At 41.4% G+C, this 25,502-nt stretch overlaps 1 protein-coding gene across 2 annotated transcripts; it reads right to left on the bottom strand.

Annotated features, from left to right (window-relative positions):
• Positions 1-1,846: 1,846 nt before the first annotated feature.
• LOC106824485 (zinc finger protein 426-like) lies at positions 1,847-25,056 on the bottom strand. Of its 2 annotated transcripts, XM_044752459.2 has the most exons (7): positions 24,572-25,056; positions 24,365-24,444; positions 12,954-13,042; positions 12,214-12,340; positions 11,524-11,607; positions 4,036-4,118; positions 1,847-3,524 (listed from the first exon to the last, which is right to left on the bottom strand). In XM_044752459.2, exons 3-7 carry the CDS (start codon positions 12,984-12,986, stop codon positions 2,337-2,339), a joined length of 1,515 nt encoding a protein of 504 aa, XP_044608394.2. In that variant the 5' UTR covers positions 12,987-13,042; positions 24,365-24,444; positions 24,572-25,056; the 3' UTR covers positions 1,847-2,336. The 2 variants fall into 2 exon arrangements, with proteins under 2 accessions (XP_044608394.2, XP_044608393.2); XM_044752458.2 differs by lacking the exon at positions 24,365-24,444.
• Positions 25,057-25,502: the final 446 nt, after the last annotated feature.

The raw sequence follows: 25,502 nt of genomic DNA, 5'->3' as shown, positions 1-25,502 counted from the left end.
ACACCTCCACTGGACCCCCTCAATACCCCATGTATTTTGCCATCCCGTTTCCCACAGGCCAGCTCTCCATCAACTGCTTCCCCATTACTGTAGATCGTCTACTCCCATTGAAAATACCCCTGCCCTTCCAAGACCATCTCTCCATCACGATTGGCAAGGCCTATTCATTATACTCAAGGTATAATTATCATTATACCCATTCAGGGTATAATCTTTGGCACGTAAGGCACCGCCTATTCCACAGTGGGACCAGCACAGCAGGGTAACTTAGAGGCCAACCAGCAAATGCTCCAAGCTTTCAACTCTCATGTGACACAAACACAACCAGCCCTTGCCCTCTTAAATTAAGGTCAAAGCTCAGTACCTAAAATGATTCGTAACAACTGTTTAGCCCTTGAATGACTGCTGGCAGACCATGGAGGTGTTTGCAAAATCGGAGTAACTTCCTGATGTATGCCCATTAATAACGTGCCACGTGGCCTAGCTAATCAAAGATATGAATACTCCTATGACTATTATTAAAGAAGTTTCACATAGTAACACTCTACAATTGTATCATCACATAACCCCATGCCCTGGACATCTCCCAATTTGCCATGGATTATTTCTCTGGGAAGCCAAATGGGGAATTTGGCTACGTGCTCCCCTTCAGGGGGTCATAATTACTGCTACAAACAGCCTATGCTCTCCTTTCCTTAATGTTGTGAATGCATATTTAGCTGGATCTCACCTTACACAAGTGTCTTCTGTGATAAAGTTCTCAGCCACCCAAGCCTGCAATGTAATCTTAACCAGTACCCCAAATACACATAATGCAAACAGTGATGTTCAAGATTCACAGGCCAGATGTATTAACTGTACTTTTAAAACCTGTAAATTGAGGCTTTAACATCAACACAGTAGCCACTAGCTATTTCAAGTGAATCCTGGCTGACCCATTAACATCTGGGGACTCCAGATAGCACCGAACCATATACGGTCTGAAAGTCAAAATGAATACGCATTTCTCAGGGGGAACACTTTCAAACACAGCCAGTCAACTGCAGGCCTGCTTACCCTGCCTAGCCCATTTTTCCCGTGGAAACCACAATAAAACTGCATTTCCATACTTCTGCTCCCTCTCCCTGTCGCATGGGCCCTTGGAGGTTCCCTGAGTGGCCTTCTGTGGAATATGTTGTGTTCTCTCCAAGAAACTGTGAGTGTAACAAAACAATGAAACTCTTTCTGGTTTCTTTCCTTGATCTGCATCTGGCTTCACCATACCTCACACAAGGTAAAATGATTAAAAGGCAGTAACACGACTCAGATTATCATAGTTTTGAAATTGGGAATTTTGAGTCCTCCAACGTTGTTATTCTATTTTCAAGATTATTTTTATACAGGGTCCCTTGTAATTGCATATGAATTTGAAATGCAGCTTTTCCATTTCTGGAAAAAAGAAAAAACAAAGGCCACTGGAATCTTGATTGCACTGAATCTATAGATTGCTTTGGTTAGTACTGACATGATGATAATATTCTCTTCCTATCCTTGAGTATAGGATATCTTCCCATTTATTTATGTCTTCTTCAAGTCCATTCAGAAATGTTTTATACTTTTCACCGTACAAATCCAGTCTGTTAGAAGAGAATTAAGTGTGAATCTTACAGACCCACTTTTTACCAGGTTGCAAGCTGGAAGACACAGCAATTAGACTGGTCTATCAGTGGAAAGAAAGATACATCACACACAGGAATGATCAGGGCCTAATCACAATCTATCTATAGGACCACCCAGAATGTTATGTGTATCAGAAGACCCCCAGATTCACACTCAGGGTAGCATTTCCCATACTTCCTATATTCAGTTTCTCTTTAATTTGAATTACCATACGTTTATTAAGGAAGAGAAACAATCTTACGAAAAATGATAATGACTATACAACATTTCTTACATTCATAAAGTTTTTCTCCACACAAAAAACAAGTGAACAATACTAGAACAATTTTCCCACATTACACCACTTGGATTTCTCTCCATTACAAGGTGTCTCATTTATAAAAATAAATATATTTCACTGAGGAAACAGTGAAGGGCTTCCCATGTTTCTTAATGGTATGCTTTCACTGTTAGTCCATACATGCCAGGTTGTGATGAGATTCTCATGGCTTTCCCTCATTCCTTATATTTCTAGAGCATCTCTCCAGTGTGGTTCTTTCACGTCTTCAAAGTGAATTGGGACAACTGAGGGCTTTACCACATTCTTTACACTGACAGGATTTCTCTGCAGGTAAGTGCTTTCATGGTACCAAAAGGAAATGGGAAAACTGAAGGTTTTCCCTACATTCTTTACGTTTCTAAGGTTTCTCTCCAGCGTGAGTACGCTTGTGAACGATCAAGTACAAAAAACTGCTAAATGTTTTCCCACATACATTACACTCAATAGGCTTTTGTCCAGTGTGAGTTCTAAAATGTCTGTTAAGATGTGAGAAAAGAGCAAAGGCTTTCCCACATGTGTCACATTTAAAAGGCTTCTCTCCAGTATGAGTTTTTCTATGGTCAGTAAGGCTTGAGGACTGAGTGAAGGCTCTCCCACATTTCTTGCATTCATAGGGTTTCTCTCCAGTGTGAATCCGCATGTGAACTTTAAGGGACACAGAACATTTAAAGCCTTTTCCACATTCCTCACATTTATAGGGTTTCTCTCCAGTGTGAGTACGGTTGTGAATGACTAAGTATGAAGAACTGCTAAATCTTTTCCTACATATATTACACTCAAAACGCTTCTCTCCAGTGTGAGTTCTAAAATGGGCAGTAAGATTTGAGAAACTAGCAAAGGCTTTCCCACATGTGTCACATTTAAAAGGCTTCTCTCCAGTGTGAATCTTATTGTGGTAAATGAGGCCTGAGGATTGAGTGAAGGTTTTCCCACATTCCTTACATTCATAGGATTTCTCTCCAGTGTGGGTTCGCATGTGAACCTTAAGGTGCATAGAACGTTTAAAGCCTTTCCTGCATTCCTTACATTTAAAGGGTTTTCTTCCAGTGTGAATTCGAACATGAGCGTTAAGGTATGCAGATCGTTTAAAGGATTTTCTGCATTCCTTACATTTGTAATGGTTGTTAGCAGTGTGAGTTTGTACATGCGCACCGAGGCTTGCGGAGTGAATAAAAGATCTTGAACATTCCTTCCGTTCATAGTTTTTTCCTCCATTCTGAGCTCTCATTGGTGCTTGAAGGTAAGACTGATTAAGGGGGGTTTCCCCACCATCACTGCGTTTGAAGGCACTCTCTTGCATGATAGTTTTCCAGCACACAGTCTCTGGAGTCGGGCTGAAGGCTTTTCCCCACTGATTAAACATGGAAAGTTTCTCTCCAGAAGAGGTTTTCTTGGGCGGGGTAAGGAAGCTTCTTCCATACTGATTATCCTCATAACTGTTCCCTCCATTCTGAGTTTTCCTCTGGGTCTTAAGACATGAATGTTCACCGAAGACTTTCCCACATTGCTCACAATCATGGAGTTCCAACCCATTGTGGATTCTTTTCTGTTGAAGAATGAAGAACGATCATTCAAAGATTTTTCAGATTCACTAATTGATCCCACCCATCTGAAAATAGAAACATTATGATGATGATGATGACAACAATGATAATGATGATGATTACCATTTCCATTCCATTCATACACTTCCTATCCTGTTGATTTCTTTCAAGTTGAATGATGGAATCCTTTTGCCAGAATGATATGCCATCTACTCTAATTTTAAAAGATTCTTGTACCGTTTCATGAAATTGTTTAAAAAAGTCAATGTCTAGTTATATAAGTGGAAATGAGTCTTTGTGGGAAGTCTGAAGCAACGACTTTCAAACTACACCTAGGATATCCCCCAATTCATCATATTCAGAATATTTTCCCAGAGACATCGCTCTCTTTTGGACAAATGTCACTTATCTCAAATATTTATCAGTTATGCTCATCTTCTAAGTAATGAAAATGGCAATCTTTGCTCAGTGTGGAAAGCAAGAAATACCTCTTTTTAAACTTAGTGATCTTACCTTATCTAGCCTATTGGGTGTTTTCTCCCCAAAAATATCCTGTTGAATTGTCAAGTCTTCGGTTTTAAGTTGCATTTCCCGTTCTAAAATAAAAAAGAATAACAAATGTAGGAATTTGCAAAAAAGAAATGTAGGCTGAAGGAGTTAAAAACAATAAGGCTCACTGTGTTACTTCCAAATTAAACATATTAAACAAAAAAAAGGGCAAGACAGATGTGAGGAGGGACTGGCCCTGTGGCTGAGTGGTTAAGTTCACACGCTCCACTTTGGTGGCCCAGGGTTTTGCCGGTTCGGATTTTGGGCGCGGACATGGCACCACTCGTCAAGCCATGCTGAGGCGGCATCCCACATGCCACAATTAGAAGAACCCACAACTAAAAATATACAACTATGTACCAGGGGAATTTGGGGAGAAAAAGGAAAAATAAAATCTTAAAAAAAAAAGACTTGAAGAGTATGGCTATGTCAAAAATTTTGAAAGGTAAGGATTCGCATTCAAAATTCAGTAGTAGATTAAAACAATTGTATGAAATGTAAATATCATGGGGAAAAGAAAGAGAATACTATCAGGGAAAGAAAGTCGCAAAGTTCTAGACAAGGAGCATACATCCAAATAATGAAGTTAAAAATTAAGCAGAACAAGTCATTCTGTGAGATCATAGGAAATTTTCATTAAATGTTAAGTAAGAGGACTTCCCTCTGGGAGGAGGTGGAGATAGGTGAAAACTCTCCGACCCCGACCGAACAGCCTAGTACCTGCAAGCGGCTTTCTTCCAACGGACGCCCCCAGAAGATCAACACACACCTAGGGCAGAAGCGAGCACACACCAGAGGAGCGACGGTGGAAACAGGTGAGCAGAACCCTACCTAAACCCTCCGCAATTACTCCTAAATGCAGAGGGAAACTCTAGAGTTACACACTTGAGCCCATGGGGAGAGTCTCACTCCGCCATTGGCGGGGAGATCCCGCCTGGTGTCCACAGTGCCCGGAGGGTCCCAGAGAGAATCACAGAGGGCGTGGCGGCCCCCCGGCTGCCACTGCCTGCACGGCCAAGCAAGGGATTGCCGGAGATCTCGGAGAGGACTGGGGCTGGGTGAAGCTCCAGAGGCTGGCTCCGCACCCCGGAGAGGAAGCTCCAGAGTTCCGCCCGGGCAGCAGACAAAACTCTCTGTCTGCCATTAGCGGAGGGGCCACTCCCAGCATTCACCACTCTGGGAAAGTCCCAGAGAGAATCCCAGAGGGCAAGGCGACCCCCAGCTGCTGTTGCCTGCCCCCTGGGGCAAGGGATTGCCAGAGAGCTCGGAGAGGACTGGGGCTGGGTGGAGCTCCAGAGGCTGGCTCCGCGGCCCAGGGGGGAAGCTCCAGAGTTCCATCCGGGCAGCAGACAAAACTCTCTGTCTGCCATTAGCAGAGGGGCCACGCCCAGCATCCACAACACCGGCAGGGTCCCAGAGAGGAGAATATCAGGCAGGGCAGCAGCTGACCAGCTACCACTGAAATCAGGATCTCCAGCTATCCCCCAGTCAGGGCAAAGGGCTCCCTGAGTTCCTGGGGAACAGGACTGGGGCTGGGTGGAGTTCCAGCGACCCAGCTCCGTAGCCTAGGGGGAAACCCTACAGGCTCACAGTAGCCTCAGCAAAAGCCTCTGCACAGCACTAGTAGAGAGCACCCATCCGGGAGCCACAAGGCTGGAAGACCCCGGGACAAAAGTAGCATAGCTAGGTGAGCTAACTACAGACTGTAGAAACGCCAACAGCTCTGCTGTGACCCATAGTGGACAAGAGATTCTGTGGGTGCCGACAGTGTCGGAGCGGCAAATATAAGTGATCCTACCCCTGGCCACTGGAAAAGCCCATAACACCGTTGCAGACCCCAAGGAGGGAGCACGTCTATGTGGGCTGCAACAGTAGGCACCAGCAGCCTGAAGCCCCCCGTGACGGCCCCCACGACAGAAGAGGGAATCCAAAGGACCACTGTGACTATGAGGAGGGGCCCAGGCCCAGTTAGCAACTGCAGATAGGGTTCCTGGCTGGTGCAGTATAAACAGCTGCTCCCCCACCACACCAGGAGAAACAAGCGGAAGGAGCAACTAAACTCTATCTCTATGCAGAGGCACAAATCTACAACATCAAGCAATATGAAAAAATACGTTAAATCTCCAGAACAGAAGGAAAATAACAAATACACAGAAAACAATCCCAAAGAAAATGAAATATACAACCTAAATGACGATGACTTCAAAACAGCCATCATTAAAATACTCAATGAGTTAAGAGAGAATTCAGATAGACAACTCAACGAGTTCAGGAGCTATGTCACAAAAGAGTTTGATACGATAAAGAAGAACCAAACAGAAATACTGGAAATGAAGAACACAATAGAGGAGATTAAGAAAAATCTAGATGCACTGAACAATAGGGCCGATAATATGGAGGAAAGAATTAGCAATTTGGAAGATAGGAATATAGAAATGCTGCAGGCAGAGGAGTAGAGAGAAGTAAGACTAAAAAGAAATGAAGAAACTCTCCGAGAATTATCAGACACAATTAGGAGATGCAACATAAGGATTATAGGTATACCAGAGGGAGAAGAGAAGGAGAAAGGGGCAGAAAGCCTATTCAAAGAAATAATGGCTGAGAACTTCCCAAATCTGGTGAGAGAGACGGATCTTCAGGTGACAGAAGCCAATAGATCTCCAAACTTTATCAATGCAGGAAGACGAACCCCACGGCATATAGTAGTGAAGCTAGCAAAAGTCAACGACAAGGAGAAAATACTAAGGACAACCAGACAGAAGAAACTAACTTACAAAGGAACCCCCATCAGGCTATCAGCAGATTTCTCAGCAGAAACTTTACAGGCTAGAAGAGAGTGGAATGATATATTCAAAAATCTGAAGGACAAAAACCTACAGCCGAGAATTCTTCTACCCAGCGAAAATATCCTTCAAATACGATGGAGAAATAAAAACTTTCCCAGATAAACCAAATTTAAGGGAGTTCATTGTCACAAAACCTCCTCTTCAGGAAATCCTCAGGAAAACCCTCATTCCTGAAAAATCCAAAAAAGGAAAGGGGCTACAAAACCAAGAGCAGAGGAGATAAGTAGAAGGACAACAACAGAGAGTAGCAGCTCTACATCAGAACAGATTAAACCATGGGACGAGAAACAAAGGAAATTGAAGAAAACTGGAAAGCAAGACATAAAATGGTAGTGGTAGGCCCCCACATCTCAATAATCACTCTAAATGTAAATGGATTGAACTCCCCAATCAAAAGACACAGAGTGGCAGGATGGATCAAAGAACAAGACCCAACAATATGCTGCCTCCAGGAAACACACCTCAGCCCCAAAGACAAACACAGACTCAGAGTGAAGGGATGGAGAACAATACTCCAAGCTAATAATGAACAAAAGAAGGCAGGTGTCACTATACTAATATCAGACAAGGTAGACTTCAAAGCAAAACAGATGAAGAAAGACAAAGAGGGAAAGTATATAATGATAAAAGGGACTCTCCACCAAGAAGACATAACACTTATAAATACATACGCACACAACACAGGAGCACCAAAATTGGTAAAGCAACTCTTAACAGAACTAAAAGAAGATATCAACAACAATACAATAGTAGGGGACCTCAACACACCATTAACACCAATGGACAGAACATCCAGACAGAAAATCAACAAGGAAATAATAGAATTAAATGAAAAATTAGACCAGATGGACTTAATAGATATATACAGAACACTTCATCCAAAAACAGCAGGTTACACATTCTTCTCAAGTGCACATGGAACATTCTCAAGGATTGACCATATTTTGGGAAACAAAGCAAGCATCAATAAATACAAGAGAGTTGAAATAATATCAAGCATCTTTTCAGATCATAATGCTATGAAACTAGAAATCAACTACAAGAAAAAAGCAGAGAAAGGTGCAAAAATGTGGAGACTAAACAACACGCTTCTGAACAAACAACAGATTATTGAAGAAATTAAAGAAGAAATCAAATATTATCTGGAGACAAATGAAAATGAGAACACGACATACCAAATCATTTGGGATGCAGCAAAAGCAGTCCTAAGAGGGAAATTCATCGCAGTACAGGCTCACCTCACTAAACAAGAAAAAGCTCACATAAGCAACCTCAAACGACACCTAACAGAACTAGAAAAAGAAGAACAAACAAAGCCCAAGTCAGTAGAAGGAGGGAAACAATAAAAATAAGAGCAGAAATAAACGATGTTGAAACAAAAAAGACAGCAGAAAGGATCAATGAAACAAAGAGTTGGTTCTTAGAAAAAATTAACAAAATCAACAAACCTTTAGCCAGACTCACCAAGAAAAGAAGAGAGAAATCGCAAATAAATAAAATTAGGAATGAGAGAGGAGAAATCACAACAGATACCAATGAAATACAAGGGATCATAAGAGAATACTATGAAAAACTATATGCCAACAAATTGAACAACCTAGAAGAAATGGACAACTCCCTAGACTCCTACAACCTCCCCAAACTGAATCAGGAAGAAATGGAGAATCTGAATAGGCCAATCACAAGTAAGGAAATAGAAACGGTAATCAAAAACCTCCCCAAAAATAAGAGTCCAGGACCAGACGGCTTCTCTGGAGAATTCTACCACACATTCAAAGAAGACTTAATACCTATTCTTCTCAAACTATTCCAGAAAATAGAGGAAGATGGAGTACTCCCTAACACATTCTATGAAGCCAACATCACTCTGATCCCCAAACCTGACAAGGACAACACAAAGAAGGAGAACTACAGGCCAATATCACTGATGAACATAGATGCAAAAATCCTCAACGAAATTCTGGCAAACCGAATACAGCAATACATCAAAAAGATTATACACCACGATCAAGTGGGATTTATACCAGGGACACAGGGATGGTTCAACATCCGCAAGTCAATCAACGTGATACACTACATCAACAAAATGAAAAACAAAAACCACATGATCATCTCAATAGCTGCAGAGAAAGCATTCGACAAGATCCAACACCCATTTATGATAAAAACCCTCAATAAAACGGGTAGAGAAGGAAAGTACCTCAACATAACAAAGGCCATATATGACAGACCCACAGCCAACATCATACTCAATGGACAAAAACTGAAAGCCATCTCTCTGAGGACAGGAAGAAGACAAGGGTGCCCACTTTCACCACTCCTGTTCAACATAGTACTGGAGGTGTTGGCCAGAGCAGTTCGGAAGGAAAAAGAAATAAAAGGAATTCAAACAGGTAATGAAGAAGTAAAACTCTCGCTGTTTGCAGACGACATGATCTTATATATAGAAAACCCCAAAGAATCCATAGAAAAACTATTAGAAATAATCAACAACTACAGCAAAGTAGCAGGGTATAAAATCAACATACAGAAATCAGTAGCATTTCTATACACTAACAATGAACTAACAGAAAAAGAACTCAAGAACTCAATCCCATTCACAATCGCAACGAAAAGAATAAAATACCTGGGGATAAACTTAACCAAGGAAGTGAAGGATCTATACAATGAAAACTACAAGACTTTCTTGAAAGAAATTGACAACGACATAAAGAGATGGAAAGACATTCCATGCACATGGATTGGAAGAATAAACATAGTTAAAATGTCCATACTACCTAAAGCAATCTACAGATTCAATGCTATCCCAATCAGAATCCCAAGAACATTCTTCACAGAAATTGAACAAAGAATCCTAAAATTCATATGGGGCAACAAAAGACCGCGAATTGCTAAAGCAATCCTGAGCAAGAAAAACAAAGCCGGGGGAATCACAATCCCCAATTTCAAAACATACTACAAAGCTACAGTGATCAAAACAGCATGGTACTGGTACAAAAACAGGTCCACAGATCAATGGAACAGAATTGAAAGCCCAGAGATAAAACCACACATCTATGGACAGCTAATCTTCGACAAAGGAGCAGAGGGCCTACAATGGAGAAAAGAAAGTCTCTTCAACAAATGGTGCTGGGAAAACTGGACAGCCACATGCAAAAGATTGAAAATTGACCAGTCTTTTTCACCACACACCAAAATAAACTCAAAATGGATCAAAGACCTAAAGATTAGGCCTGAAACAATAAGTCTTCTAGAAGAGAATATAGGCAGTACACTCTGACATCAGTTTCAAAAGAATCTTTTCAGACACTATAACTCCTCAGTTGAGGGAAACAATAGAAAGAATAAACAAATGGGACTTCATCAGACTAAAGAGCTTCTTTAAGGCAAGGGAAAACAGGATTGAAACAAAAAAACAGCTCACTAATTGGGAAAAAATATTTACAAGCCACTTATCCGACAAAGGGTTAATCTCCATAATATACAAAGAACTCACACGGCTTAGCAACAAAAAAACAAACAACCCGATCAAAAAATGGGCAGAGGACATGAACAGACATTTCTCAAAAGAAGATATAAATATGGCCAATAGACACATGAAAAGATGTTCATCATCGCTAATCATCAGGGAAATGCAAATCAAAACCACACTAAGATATCACCTTACACCCGTTAGATTGGCAAAAACATCTAAAACCAAGAGTGACAAATGTAGGAGAGGTTGTGGAGAAAAAGGAACCCTCATACACTGTTGGTGGGAATGCAAACGGGTACAGCCACTATGGAAAACAGTATGGAGATTTCTCAAAAAGTTAAAAATAGAAATACCCTATGACCCAGCCATCCCATTACTGGGTATCTATCCTAAGAACCTGAAATCAGAAATCCCAAGAGTCCCTTGCACGCCTATGTTCATCACAGCATTATTTACAATAGCCAAGACATGGAACCAACCTACATGCCCAGAAACTGATGATTGGATAAAGAAGATATGGTATATATACACAATGGAATACTACTCAGCCATAAAAAAAGACAAAATTGGTCCATTTGCAGCAACGTGGATGGACCTCGAGGGTATTATGTTAAGCGAAACAAGCCAGTCAGAGAAAGACGAACTCTATATGACTCCACTCATAGGTGGAAGTTAACATATTGACAAGGAGATCTGATCGGTGGTTACCAGGGAAAAGGGGGGGTGGGGGGAGGGCACAAAGGGGGAAGAGGTGTACCCAGAACATGACTAACAATAATGTACAACTGAAATTTCACAAGGTTGTAATCTATCATAACATTAAAAAAAAAAAAAGTTCCTTAAGGTAGAAACTGACTTTGGTAATATAATACATATAACAAAATATACATATAATGTAGATATAACAAATATATTAATGTATTTTAAATATAATAAAAATATGACAGAAACACACACACACACACACACACAAAAATGTTAAGTAAGAATGTATGAGAAGCTGACAATGCCCAAAGCGTCAGAGACCAGTGACCTCAGCCTTCTGGAGAAAGCACGTCTTAAAGTTCCCTCATTATGATTCCGACACACTGAGATTTTCATTGGCCAGGGAAGTTCTTCACACTCGCTCACCTTGGAAGACTCCTCTCCCCTCTGTCCTCCAATCTTCTTCTTCTTCCAACCAAGAGATCAGGTCAGATTTGAACACCTGACATTCTGTGCACAGGGAAAGACGTATTAAGAGAAAAGGCCTCCGCAAAGATGACAAACTTCCCCATGAATCAGGTCCTATATTTCTGATGAAATCAGGAGTAAAATTATTTCAAAAGACATAAAAATGCAAATATCCCTGCTTTCTGTGCAAAGAGACTGCAGTCTCTCGCTCCTCAAACCCACGTTCAGACATATATACACACATTACAGAACATTAAGACTTATATTGAAATAGGAAATTAAGTATAAAAGAGATATGCATTCTCATGGAGGAACCACCACACCACTGGTTCTAATACTTCACTGTCCATTGGAATCATGTCCAGTGTTTTCATTATAACACAGATGTCCGGGCTCAGTGCCAGAGTTTCATTCACTATGTCAAAGGTCGAGTCTGAGAACGCACATTTCTAAGAGAGTGATGGAGATGGTTTTAGTCTTAGAACTACATTTTTTAAGAAACCACACTGGATTAAAACCCATTAGTGTACAGACTAGTGTCTGTTAGTTTCCATTATGTGCAGATGTCTCATCACCGATACTGGAACATAGTAAACACATCATATATATCTGTTCCATAAGAGGCTACAGGAAGGATGGCAGCCTTACCTACTGTGGTCAGGTTCTTGTAGGTCTCCAGCATCACATCTCTGTATAGATTTTTCTGGGCTGGGTCCAGTAAAGTCCACTCCTCTCGGGTGAAATGCACAGCTACATCACGGAAGGTAACTGAGTCCTAAACCATCACACACAGGCTGGGTCAGTAAAGTTACATCTCTACCAGTGTTCAGTGGGGAATGAAGATGGCAGACCAATGGCAACAGAGGGTATCAAGGTCTCTCATCATCTCCCCCAGGGTGCAATGCTCTTATGTACTCTTCTCTCTATCTACACTCACTCACGGTTGATCTCCTCCAGTTATGGGTTTAATGGAACCGCTAACACATGAACTTATCTCATCACTGGACTAAAAGCTCTTCTCATCTTATTTCCTCCCTGCAGCATGTTTCTAAGCAAACTGCAGACACTTGGGAAAGTTGAGAAATGAATAAATTCTTCAAAAAAATGCACACTTTCATTTTTGTTACCATGTCAGACCATGCAGCAAAATAAAAAAATATGCAGTCACCATCGTAAAAGACGATATTAGAATGTAATTACTGAAATACTGAGATTATTCACAGGAATCAATCCAAGAGGCTCTCCTTTGGGAGGGAATTCAACAGGGATGCAGTCCTTGAGTGGCTTGATTTCTTTAAGAAACTCTGGAGACAGGTCTACCTAGAAGGAAATGTGTCTAACTGGTGGATGTAGTACATCATTAGTAGAACGATACACTTTCTAATTACCCGAGAAAAAGTTGTCAAACAGTCAGTTGCCATCCTTTCTGATTCTATCTTTTCCTCAGGGAGGCAGAAAGGGTCCTTCGAAAGAAGATCTAGGAGAAAAGAAAGAAGGCATAAGGATTCAGAGGTGACCATAATTCTCATATTTACCTGCCTGGAGGTCATTCCATTCTGGCTTGTAATTCCCAGTATCTCTCCACACTCAAGAAATCTCACACAAATACACACTACTGCCATCAAACGTGGGGGGGAGTCCTGTCTCACCTGGAGCCACAAAAGGGGATTGTGAGCCGTGCTGCCCATCAGGAAAAGCATAATGGGTTCATTTTACAGGGTAGGAAGCTTAAGTCCTGGGGAATGTGACTCTTCATCTCTCAAGGCAATAAACTTGATGAAGACTATGCAGCCACTCTCCCTAAGGCATATGTACCAGGAAGCTGACTTAGAGCACAGCATTCACTGGCTCACTTAAGCTCCTAGATAAACCAGCAGCACGACTGCTCAGGTCCAGACCAAAGGACTCTGTATTGTGCAGGGAGAAACTAAAAGCTACTAAAACAGTATGCTCTGTAACAAAAGTATCAGTAACATCAACTGCCATTTACTGAGGACCACTGTACCAGATGTCTCACTAGCAGATTACAGCTCACTACATTTGGAACAACTTGAATTTCTGAATCTACTCTTTTGGCTCTAAATTCTGTATGATCTAAACACAAATCAAATATATCTGATTAAAAATTAGTATGTAGTGAATTCAGAAGACTTCAAATATAGATAATGTAAAATATCTTAATTTTTTAATACTGCTTAAGTAAATATTTTCAATATATAATAACTGATACATTCTACTGGATGCAACTAGTCAAGACTGCTCCTGGGCATACGAAAAGAAGAAAAATGCACTATTTTATTTGGTCAACGCTCTTGAGCTTCCCTTGACGGACGCTGGAGAAGTCTGAAGCTCTGTAAGGACTTCCTTTTAAGTTGTTATCACTGCCTTATTCCTTTTTCCTTTGAGTAAATAATGAAGCTATGTCCTTGTACTAGGCATTCAGTTGAGGGCACTAACCTATACAGAAAATGTCCCAGGCATTAAAGATCCACCAATCCCTGGATAATACAGACAATAAAGCAATAACTGATATACCAATTTACCACCAATATGGGAAAACAATCAAGCAGATGACAAAATAATAAGTGTCCTACACACAGAAAAAGCACATATATATTCTACTGGTTCCTGAATAAGTAAATGGAGAAAAAGGGAAATAATTACTACGTCTTCCACATCTGACTCTTAAAAGATTAGAAAAAGCACGTCAATGTTTTTACAAAAGAACTCAGAATACATTAAAGTCCTGGGAAGCCCCCACAGGTCTTGGTTGGAAGCATTCAAATCAAACAGGTCTGCACTCTCCCCTTTCCTTGGCCAAAGGGCAGTGCCGTATCACACTCCCCCAACATCCGCCTATTGTACGAGCCTTTTTCAGATGGTGAGCACCTTTTCATTTCACTTTTCAGTTCGTTTTCCACCCAATTGGCTTTTATATTTATTTGTTTCTTCCACAGACTTCCTTCACGTGTCTTAAATCATCCTTTAACATCCTATATTTGAAGATGATCTTCTTTTTGTTAAAAATCAGTAACTTCTGGTGTGATGCCAGCATCACAGCAGAGCACATTGTTCTGTCTCGCCCTTTTAAGTTCCAACCAGTAGGACAGGCACAGAACAACAAAGGAGTCTGCACAGCACACCAGAACACCTGGGAGAGCCATACATCTACACAGGTGAAGGGGGGCTGACTAGACTTCCTGTACCTTGTGGAACCAGGAGAGCAGTGGCGGCCGCTCCTGAGACTGGAAGTTCCGGGTGCTGTGGCCACACCTCCCATCAGAGAATCCCAGAGCTGAGGTAGCACAGACGAACGGAAGCCCCAGGAGTCCAGGCAGCCCACGCTGCTGGAGGCACCAGGGAGCACTGCAGGCCCGTGACCAGAGGTTCTGGGAAATGTGATACCTGTAACCCAGCGGCCTTCCCCTACCCTGGTGGCAGTGCCTCTGACCAGCCTTTCCAGCAGCAGGGGCTGCATACAAGACTCTGATACCCCCTGGAGTGGCAGTAGTGCCCCTGACCTGAGATTCCAGGAATCCTGCTGGTGTAGAGACCAGAGGCTGCAAGAGTCACAGCAACACTCACGGCTCAGCCTCTTCTTCTCCCCAAGCAGTGGCAGGTAGCACCATCAACCTGAGGTTTCAGAGCCACCACAGTACCCACGACTTGGCCCCTGGTAGTGTTACACCAACACTGTCCCTGCCAGCAAGGGGTGCTGTATCCAACACCTAAGTCCCTGATAGTGGTGGTTGTGCCTGTGACCTGAAGTTCCAGGACCCATGCAGGCACTGGAAACCAGAACTTAGGGAGCCCCGGTGGCATTCGTGATCCAGGCACTCCTTCCCTTGTGGTGGTAGCAGTGTTGTCAATGAACATGGGCAACCTGGCAGCAGCAGAGTGTTGCCAGCACCCCTGGATAACCCAGGAGCAGCAGTAGAGGGGGCACATGCGGCAGCAGTGTCTGAGCCCATGGAGAGCCCAGAGACCCAGGAAACAGTCACAATGGAGCCAGTAACTCCAGTCCTTGCCAGCTGCAGAGGAACATGCAACTTTTGTCCCCCTCCCCATAGCAGAGGGGCCTGCAGACCCAATAAACCAAGACCTGGCAGAGGTGCCCATGACACCAGATCCTGCCCCACTCCCCCTGTGCCCATGCTGCAATGGGGGGACCCCCAACCCAGAAGCAGCAAAGTTGCTCTCACCCCAGTGACCTACAGGTGACACCCACAACTGCGGCAACGTTATAGGCAGCAAGGAACCAGCAACCTCAGACACACAAGCAGTGCAATGAGGGCACTGATGCTTGGCAGGGACAGTGGAAGGTGGAAAGCACAGGTTCTCAAATACAACAGAAGTAGCTCAGAATCAAAATAAACAGCTTACCCAAATAAGAAAACTGTTTCCTACCCCAAATGCACCGCCAGAGCAATAACTCATTAACCACTGGGAACAACAAGTGAACTAGTAGCATAAAAACGAAATGACATTTCTCTAGAAGCCAAACTTGAAGTCATGGAACACTGAGATCTAACTGACAGAGAATCCAAGATAGCTGTCATGAAGAAACACAAAGGCTTACAAGAATACTAAGAAAGATGGCTTACTGAACTGAGGAATAAAATGAATGAACACAAGGAATACTTCACCAAAGAGACAGAAACTCTAAAAAAAAAAAAGAAAAGAGCAGACTATATGGAAGACAGAACTAGCGAGTTCTAAGATAGAAATCTAGAAATGACTCAGGTGGAAGAGGAGAGAGAACTATGATTTTCAAAAAAACGGAGAAATTCTGGGGCCAGCCTGGTGGTGTAGTGGTTAAGTTCACGCACTCCACTTTGGCAGCCTGGAGCTCGTCAGTTCAGATCCCAGGCACAGACCTACACAGTGCTCATCAAGCCATGCTGTGGCAGGCATCACACATATAAAATACAGAAGGATGGGCACAGATGTTAGTTCAGGGCCAATCTTCCTCAGCAAAAAGAGGAGGATTGGCAGTGGATGTTAGCTCAGGGCTAACCCTCCTCAAAAATAAAAAAAAGGAGAAATTCTACAAAAAATATCCAAATGAATCTGGAAAACCATGCAATCACAAAAGGAGAAGAGAGTGAGAACGGAGCAAAGAGCTTATTTAAAGAAATAATAGCTGAGAATTTCTCAACCTGAGGAAGGAACTGGATATACAAGGACACGAAGCTAACAGAACACCTAATTATCTCAATATAAAAACACCTTCTGCGTGGCACATTACATCAAAACTGTCACAAGTCAACGATGAAGGAAAAGTATTAAGGGCAGCCTGGGAGAACAAAATAACTTACAAAGGAAGCCCTATTAGGCTATCAATGGATTCCTCAGCAGAAAATCTACAGGCTAGGAAAGAGTGAAATGATATACTCAAAGTTAAACACTGCCAAACTGTTAACTCAAAGTTAAACACTGTCAAAAATGCACTATCCAGCAAAGTTATCCTTCACAGATGAATCAGAAATAAAGGCTATCACCAACAAACAAAAGGTGAGGAAGTTCATCACCATTAGACCTGCCTTACAAAGAAGCTTGAAAGGAGCCTTCCTACCCAACACAAAAAGGCAAAGGAATACAAAGGTTTGAACAAGGTAATAAATAGAATCAGAGAATTGCAACTTGGTATCAGAATAGGTTAGCAAACAATTATAAATGCTACAGAGAAAGAAGACATTAAAAACAACTATGAACACTTCAATTTGGTCATAAACTCACAATACAAAAAGGGATACTTGTGACAACAAAAACATAGAAGGGGAAGAGGAAAAAGATGGAACCTGCACAGGCAAACGGAGATAAGATGCTATCAGCAGAAAAAGGACTATCTCATCTACAAGATCTTTTCTACAAACCTCACGGTAATGACAAAATAATTCAGAGGAGACTTGCAAAACATAAAAAATGAGGAAACTGAGAAACATAGAAAACTACCAAACTGAAATGGCAGGAAGAAACATGAGGAAAAAGAAACAATGGAAATACAGAAAAAACAGAATAAATGATAAGATGGCAGTACTAAGCCCTCATATATCAATAAGCACTCTCTATGTAAACAGATTGAATTCACCAATCAAAATACACACAGTGGCTGGATGGATTACAAAACAAGCTCAACAACGTGCTGCCTCCAGGAGACCAATCCTAGCTCTAAATATAAATACAGGCTAAGAGTGACGGAATGGAAGATGATACTCCAAGCAAATGGCAACCAAAAGAAAGTGGGTGTAGCCATACTTACAATGGACAAAACAGACTTCAAGTCAAAAAAGATAAAGGAAAGTTAGCATTCAAAGTCTTAGCCAGAGAAATTAGACAAGAAAAAGAAAAAGAAGGGATCCAAATTGGAAGGGAAGAAGTAAACTTTTCACGTTTTTGCAGATGACATGATTCTACACATAGAAAACCCTAAAAAATCCACCAAGAAACTATTAGAAATAATGAATGGACACAGTAATGATACAGGGTACAAAACCAACATAGAAAAATCAGTTGCACTTGTAGACGCTACCAATCAGCAGAAAGAGAAATCAAGAATATAATCCCATCTACAATTGCAATGAAAAACATAACTAGGAATAAATTTAACCAAAGACGTGAAAAAACTGTACAATGAAAACAGTAAGACAGTGTTGAAAGAATTTGAAGAAGACATAAACGGAGAGAAATTCCATGCTCATGGATTGGAAAAATTAACACAGTTAAAATGTCCATATTACCTAAAACAATCTATAGATTCAATGCAATCCCAATCAGAATCTCAGTGACATTATTCATGGAAATAGAACAAAGAATCCTAAAATGTATATGGAGAAACAAGGGACCCTGAATAACCAAAGCAGTCCTGAGAACAAAGGACAAAGCTAGAGGTATTACCCTCCCTGATTTCGAAATACACTACAAACCTATAGTAGGTTTTGCAGGAAAAAACACACGTCAATGTAACAGAACTGAGAGCCCTGATATGAAACCACATACCTATGGATGGCTAATCTTGAACAAAGAAGCCCAAAACATAACATGGAGAAAGGAAAGTCTCTTCAATAAATGGTGTTGGGAAAAGTGGACAGCCACGTGCAAAACAAGAAAAGCAGACAATTATTTTACACCGTACACAATAATTAACTCAAAATGGGTTAAAGATTTGAATGTAAAACTAGAAACCATAAAACCCCTAGAAGAAAACATAGGCAGTACACTCTTTGATACTGGTCTTGGCAGTATGTTTTTGAATACCACATGTACTCAGTGAAGGGAAACAAAAGAAAAAATAAACACATGAGACTACATCACACTAAAAAGCTTCTGCATGGCAAAGGAAACCATTAACAAAATGAAAAGACAACACACCAACTAGGAGAAAATATTAACAAATCATATATCCAACAAGAGGTTAATATCCAAAATATTTAAAGAGCGCATATAACTCAACAACAAAAAAATGAACAACCCCATCAGAAAAAGGGCAGAGGGTATGAACATTTTTCCAAAGAAGATGTACAGACAGCTGAAAGGCACATGAAAAGATATTCAACATCACTGTTAGGGAAACGCAAATTAAAATTACAATGGGATATCACCTCACACCCCTCAGAATGGCTACAATTATCAAGACAAAAAACTACAAATGTTGGAAAGGATGTGGAGAAAAGAGAACCCTCATACACAGCTGTTGGGATTGCAAACTGAAGCAGCTACTATGAAAAACAGTATGGAGATTTCTCAAAATAAAAATACCATAGGATCCAGCTAACCCAAGGCTGGGTATTCATCCAAAGAACATGAAATCACTAATACAAAAAGATAATATGAACCCCCTGTTCATTGCAACATTATTGACTATAGCCAAGACTTAGAAGCAACCCTAGCACCCATCAACAGATGAATGGAGAAAGAAGATGTGGTTATATATACTGTGGAATGCTACTCAACCATAAAAAATACAAAATCCCCCATCATCATTGCATTTGTGACAACATGGATGGACCTTGAGGGTATCATGCTAAGCAAAATAAGCCAGACACAGAAAGACAAATACTGTACGATTTCAGTCATATATGGAAAACAAAAAATAAACACACTGCTAAGAAGAACAGGTTGGTGGTTACCTGACAGGAAGGCATGGGGGGGGGCGGTGGATGAAAGGGGTAAAGAGGCACATGTGTATGGTGATGGATAAAAACCAGACTATTGGTGATGAATACAATGCAGTCTATAGGGAAGCTGAAACAGTAATGCAGACCCCAAATTTACACACCGTTATAAATCAATATGACCTTATTAAATAAATTTTTTTTTTAATGGGCAGAGGATATGAACAGACGTTTTCCAAAGAAGATACACATGTGGCCAACAGGCACCGGGAAAGATGCTGAACATCACTAACTATTAGGGAGATGTAAATCAAAACTACAATGAGATGTCACCTAACACCCATCAGAATGTCTATTATTAAAAAGACAAGATATAACAAGCGTGGGAGAGGATGTGGAGAAAAAGGAACCTTCATACACTGCTGGTGGGAACACAAACTGGAGCAGGCACTATGGAAAAGAGGATGGAGATTGCTCAAAAAGTTAAAAACAGAAATACCACATGATCCAGCTATTCCACTTCTTGGCATTTCTCCAAATAACATGAAAACACTAATTCGAAAAGATATATGCACCCCTATGTTCTTGTAGCATCAATCACAATAACCAAGACTTGGAAACAACCTAAGTATCCACCAACGGATGAATGGATAAAGAACGGTGCTTACATGTATAAAGTGGAATACTACTCAGCCACTAAAAAATGACCAACTCTTCCATTTGCGAATAGGTGGATGAACGTTGAGGGCATTACACTAAGTGAAATAACTCAGACGGGGAAAGATAATTAGCATATGACCTCACTTATATGTGGAGGATAAACAGACACATACATATGGAGAACAGATTGGGGTTACCAGAACCAAAGCCAAAAGGAGTAGAGGGGTATATGTGTACGGTGACAGATGGCAACTAGACTTTTGGTGGTGAACACAATGCATTCTATACAAAAGTCAAAATGTAATGATGGACACCAGAAACTTATGTTATAAACCAATATCATTACTAAGAAGAAAAAAATAATAACCTTTAATAAATCAAACACAGACCAACAGGCCAAATGTTGATCTACAAAATGGTATTTGAATGCTGACAATCGACAAAAATTTTCATTATCTATGAACCATATCATCACCCTCACAAGCTCATAGTCCTTATTCTACAGTTAGAAGACTAAAACCCAGAAACACATAGGGTCACAAAACCTTGTGTCTAGACTCACAGTATAACTGTCCTTACTAGCAGGGGTCTCAAACTACGGGTCCTTGGGCTAAACAGGGTCAAGAATCTGTTTAGTCAGGTGGTGCCTACATAGAAAGTTTTACTCTTCTTTTTATTTTCTAATTTAGATTTTAAAATATACAGTTAAACATACACATCTTAAGTATTTAGTAGATGAGTTTTGAAAATCTCATATTCTCGTGCAGTGACCAGCCTGAACAAGATAACGTAGTTCTGGGGTCGGCCCCGTGGCCAAGTGGTGACGTTTTTGCATGCTCCACTTGGGCGGCCCAGGGTTTTGCCAGTTCAGATCCTGGGCGCAGACATGGCACCGCTCATCAAGCCATGGTGAGGCAGCATCCCACATGCCACAACTAGAAGGACCCACAACTAAAAATATGCAACTATGTACCGGGGGACTTTGGGAAGAAAAAGGAAAAATAAAATCTTAAAAAAAAAAAAGATAACATAGTTCTTTCTTTACAAAGCCTTCTTGCTCCTTCCAGGCCATTCCTTTCCCCTCACTTCCAGACAGGCAACTTCTGAGTTCAATCAATTACTCGACACACTATTCTGTATTATGTACATTAGGCAGTCTACATAGTGTGTCCAAAGTATATGCTAACTGATTTTTCCTCTGTTGTCTAGTTTAACAATATGGGCAAAAGATATTAAAATCTCCCACTAGAATTGTGGACTTGCCTATTTCTTCTGCTTCTGTCAAGCAAAGTTTTATATATTTGAAACAATATTATTGAATGGATATACATTTAAATCTTTATATTTTTCCCAACCAAATAAAAGGTTTATACTGTCAAATCTGGGTGTAATAACCCTTGATGCACACCACTCTCTCACCCTAGAAATGTAATCGACCAAATACAGAACGCTTTCCCCATCTCCTACTCCTGTCCTTTCCCACATGGCTAACTCCTATGCCTGGTCTTTTTATGAGAAATATTTATCAACTCTCTTACCTTCACCCTACTCCAATATAAAAAGAGAAAATCACAATGTCCTGTACTTTACTCCAGAACTCTAATCAGTTTGTAACAATACACTTACTTCTTTGCAGAGATGTTTGCCTCCTCCAATGGTTTACAAGTGTCCTAAGAACAGCCCTGGGTTGAAGTTTTCCACTAAGCACTGATAATCAAGCACTCAAACATGCATTAAGTGGGAGTATATCCTCTAGGAAATGAAGAGACGAAGGAAATACCTGGATTCTTTCACTTTTACCTTCTACAAAACTCTCAAATCATTTCATTTATTTTCTTCTGCAAAACAATCACCTATATCTAGGTTCCATGATCATGTTTTAAAATTTATTCATTACAAATTTCTACCTTGATTCAATGTCTTCACTTTCGTCTTTCCTGAAGTCCATTCCCAAAGCAGGAGTTAGTGAGTTCTATTTAAATTGTAATGGACTGAAAACATTCTCCTGCTAAAACATCTCAGAATTTTCCAGGGCCTTAGAATATTGCCTAGAGCACCTCATTCCCCTGGTGCAGTCCCTGCTCTCCACTCTATCTAAAACCACTGTCTGTTCTCCTTCTGCCAACCTTCTTTCCTCAGTTTAAGAAATGTAGTAAAGTCTCACCCATGCTGGATTTTCCTCATCAAGTTCTCTTCATCTGAAGTTTTCTCACCTGCTCTACAAACCCTCACAACAGCTCAACAACCTGACTAGATCAATCCTTCTCAGGCTTTGGTTCACAACTTAAGTATCAATCCCTTCCAATACATATTACCAGTTCATATTAAGCCATTCTAATGTCCAAACCACAAACTTACCGGTATTCGTTTAATATCTGTATTCCCAAACAGACTGGAAGCCCCATGGTGGCAGTACTACGCCCATTTTGATAGCCATTCTTTCTCTGTCCCTGACACAGATCCTAGCTTGTTAAAGGAATTCAGTGACCATTTGTGGATTGAACTGCCATTCCCCACAAGAATGTTACAGTAGTATGCATAAATAAAATGAACACGAAAATAGAATTAGAACCTAAAAATCAAGTAAGACTCGCATAAAATGTCTGTGCAGAATGTAATATAAACCAAAACACTGCACTTCCGAAAAAATATTTTTACTCAGGATGAAAGTGGACAGGATACTCTTTTTGAAAACAAGTGCCTTCAAGTTAAAACTAAATTTTTTTCTTTATGTTTCTCTACATTTTTAGACAAGTTTTTAAAATGTTCATTCAGAAACTACCAAATGGTACAAGACCTGTAGAAGGAAATTTATAATATCCAGCTAAAGTAAATGTATATTTGCCCTTTGACCTAGAAAAACAACCTGAGAAGCTTGCCCTGAAAATACACGCCCACAAATGCGAAACAACAAATACAGAAGTTTATTCACTGCAGGTGATTAACAGCTGCAAAGATAATTGTTAGAAAGGTTGTTGGGGAACAAGATACTCTGAGTATCAAAATAACACCCCACATACGACTTTTTTATTCACAAGGAAAAGTCTACCTTTAAAACACAGCGTTCTGGTTATCATCACCTTAAGCAAGTGATCAAAGTTAGCATCACTAACTGAGGGATGACATAAATTTCTGTCTTCCTGATGGACTCCAATATGATGCACACATCACCTACAAAATATTTCAAAATGATCTTCTGAAGCCTCTATACCAGGAGTTGGCACACTTTGGTCACAGGCCTGTTTGCGTAAATAAAGCTTTGTGGGAACACAGCTGTGCCCATTTGCTTCCTTAGGTCTATGGCTGCTTGCCCACTACAAAGGCATGGCTGAGTAATTCTCACACCTTACGGCCTGAAAGCATCAAGTACTTATCATCTGGACCTTTTCAGACAAAAAGTTTGCAAACCCCTGCTCTGGACCCAATTACCAGTTGACAGGAAATACAAGAAATGGAGGAAACATTTACACACACCATGGAAATAAAATCAGAAATATCAACATGGGTAACTTTCTAAAAGAATGTGATTCTTCAAAGAGTCAATACAATTAACAAACAATAGCAAGTAATCTAGCTTAAAGATTAAAAGACATAACTGCCATATATAAACCTTGATTGAGTCCCAGATATAAAAACATGCTTTGGAAAAATGTGGAGAAATTTAGTTTTTAAGCAGAGTAGATACCTGATGACATTATTCTTTTTAACTTTCCTGGGTGAAATAACAGTATTTTAGTTTTAATAGGATAACATCCTTATCTTTGGAAGACGGACTAGCAAGTATATACGGGTCAAGTATCATATGTGCAATTTATTTTCAATTTACTTACTTTCAACTAGTTACCATAAAACGCATTCATTTACGGAAAGAGCAAGCATGCGAAATGCTAAAAATGGGTGAATCTGCTAAAATGAACACTCATTGTACTGAATGTTTAAATTTTCTGTAGATTTAACATTTTACAAAAGAAAATATGAGGGAAGAAACACATTTAGTCCAAATATCCTGTTAATGGTACACTGACCTATTCTAGAACTGGTGTCATAAAGTCTCCATCTTTTTCTCCTGGAGGCCCGTTTAACAGCTCAGAGGGGATGGAGGGGCCTAGAAGTTTAGAGGAAGAGACAGCTGAGTATCTTCCATTCCTTTAGAGGCAAGACTTGTGGTCAACATTTGCTTATAATTACATACACAAGCATGCTCACTCTTTACACCTAAGAAACTATCTTACCTTCATGTAATATTCAAAAACGGAAGCCGCAAAGACAAGGCCAAATTCTCCGGTGACACGTTCTGTCGCCCAGGAAAAGCAGCAGAGGCCCCTGACCCACTTTCCCCCGGACTCACAGCCACACGGCGGGGTCGCAGGTCCTGAGAACCGGAGGGTGCGGGGCCTGAGCAAAGGGACTCGCACAGCGGAGCTGCTCTCCTTCTGGGGAAAAGTCTCGAAGGTGACGCGGAGGCTCTGACCAGGGAAGCACAGAGGACGCCAACGCCCCGGGCGGCGCCCTTCCCGCCCCGGCTCAGCGCGGGGCCCAGCGGCCGGGCGGACGAGCGGAGGCCTGGCCTCTCTACGGAGCCCCTGGGGTCCCGGGCCGCACCTGTCCTGTAACGTCCTCCGTGCGCCCCTCTCCAAGAACTGGCTCCACCCCAAACGGACCACTACGAACCGCTGCCAGATGCGCCGAATCCCGGGACAACAAGACGGCGCGAACCAGTGACGCCACTTCCGCTTCCTGCCTCGGGCAGCAAGGGGAGGGGCTCCAGGGCTCGGGCTGCCAATCACGTCCGTCCATTTCAGGCTTAAAAATTGTAGTTCTCCCCGCGTGGGCGCCGGTGGGCCCTGGGGTTGCTCGGCGCGGGGCTGGAGGCGGAAACAGGCCCCCGGCCCAGGTGGAGGACGGAGGACGGCCTGTGGGCGGGGCCACGGGATGAGGGTGGGGGCAGATATCCAGGGGCGAGATTGGGGGCGGAACATGGCCCAGCGCGGGGTTTAGACGTCGGATGGGAGAGGCTGAGGGTGGGGACTCACGCTGCCAGGCGCTCATCAAAGACTTGTCTGCTCGCCTGTCCTCACCTTCTTAGAGCCGTTACCATGATTCTGTCTTAATAATGTGCCTGCCAATCCATGAGATGGTTTATCGCCTCCATTCAATAGATCC

Source organism: Equus asinus, chromosome 20 (assembly GCF_041296235.1).
Source record: "Equus asinus isolate D_3611 breed Donkey chromosome 20, EquAss-T2T_v2, whole genome shotgun sequence".
NCBI classification, from domain to species: Eukaryota; Metazoa; Chordata; class Mammalia; order Perissodactyla; family Equidae; genus Equus; species Equus asinus.
The sequence above is the reverse complement of the archived record's forward strand: the minus strand, read 5'-3'. Positions and strand labels throughout refer to the sequence as shown.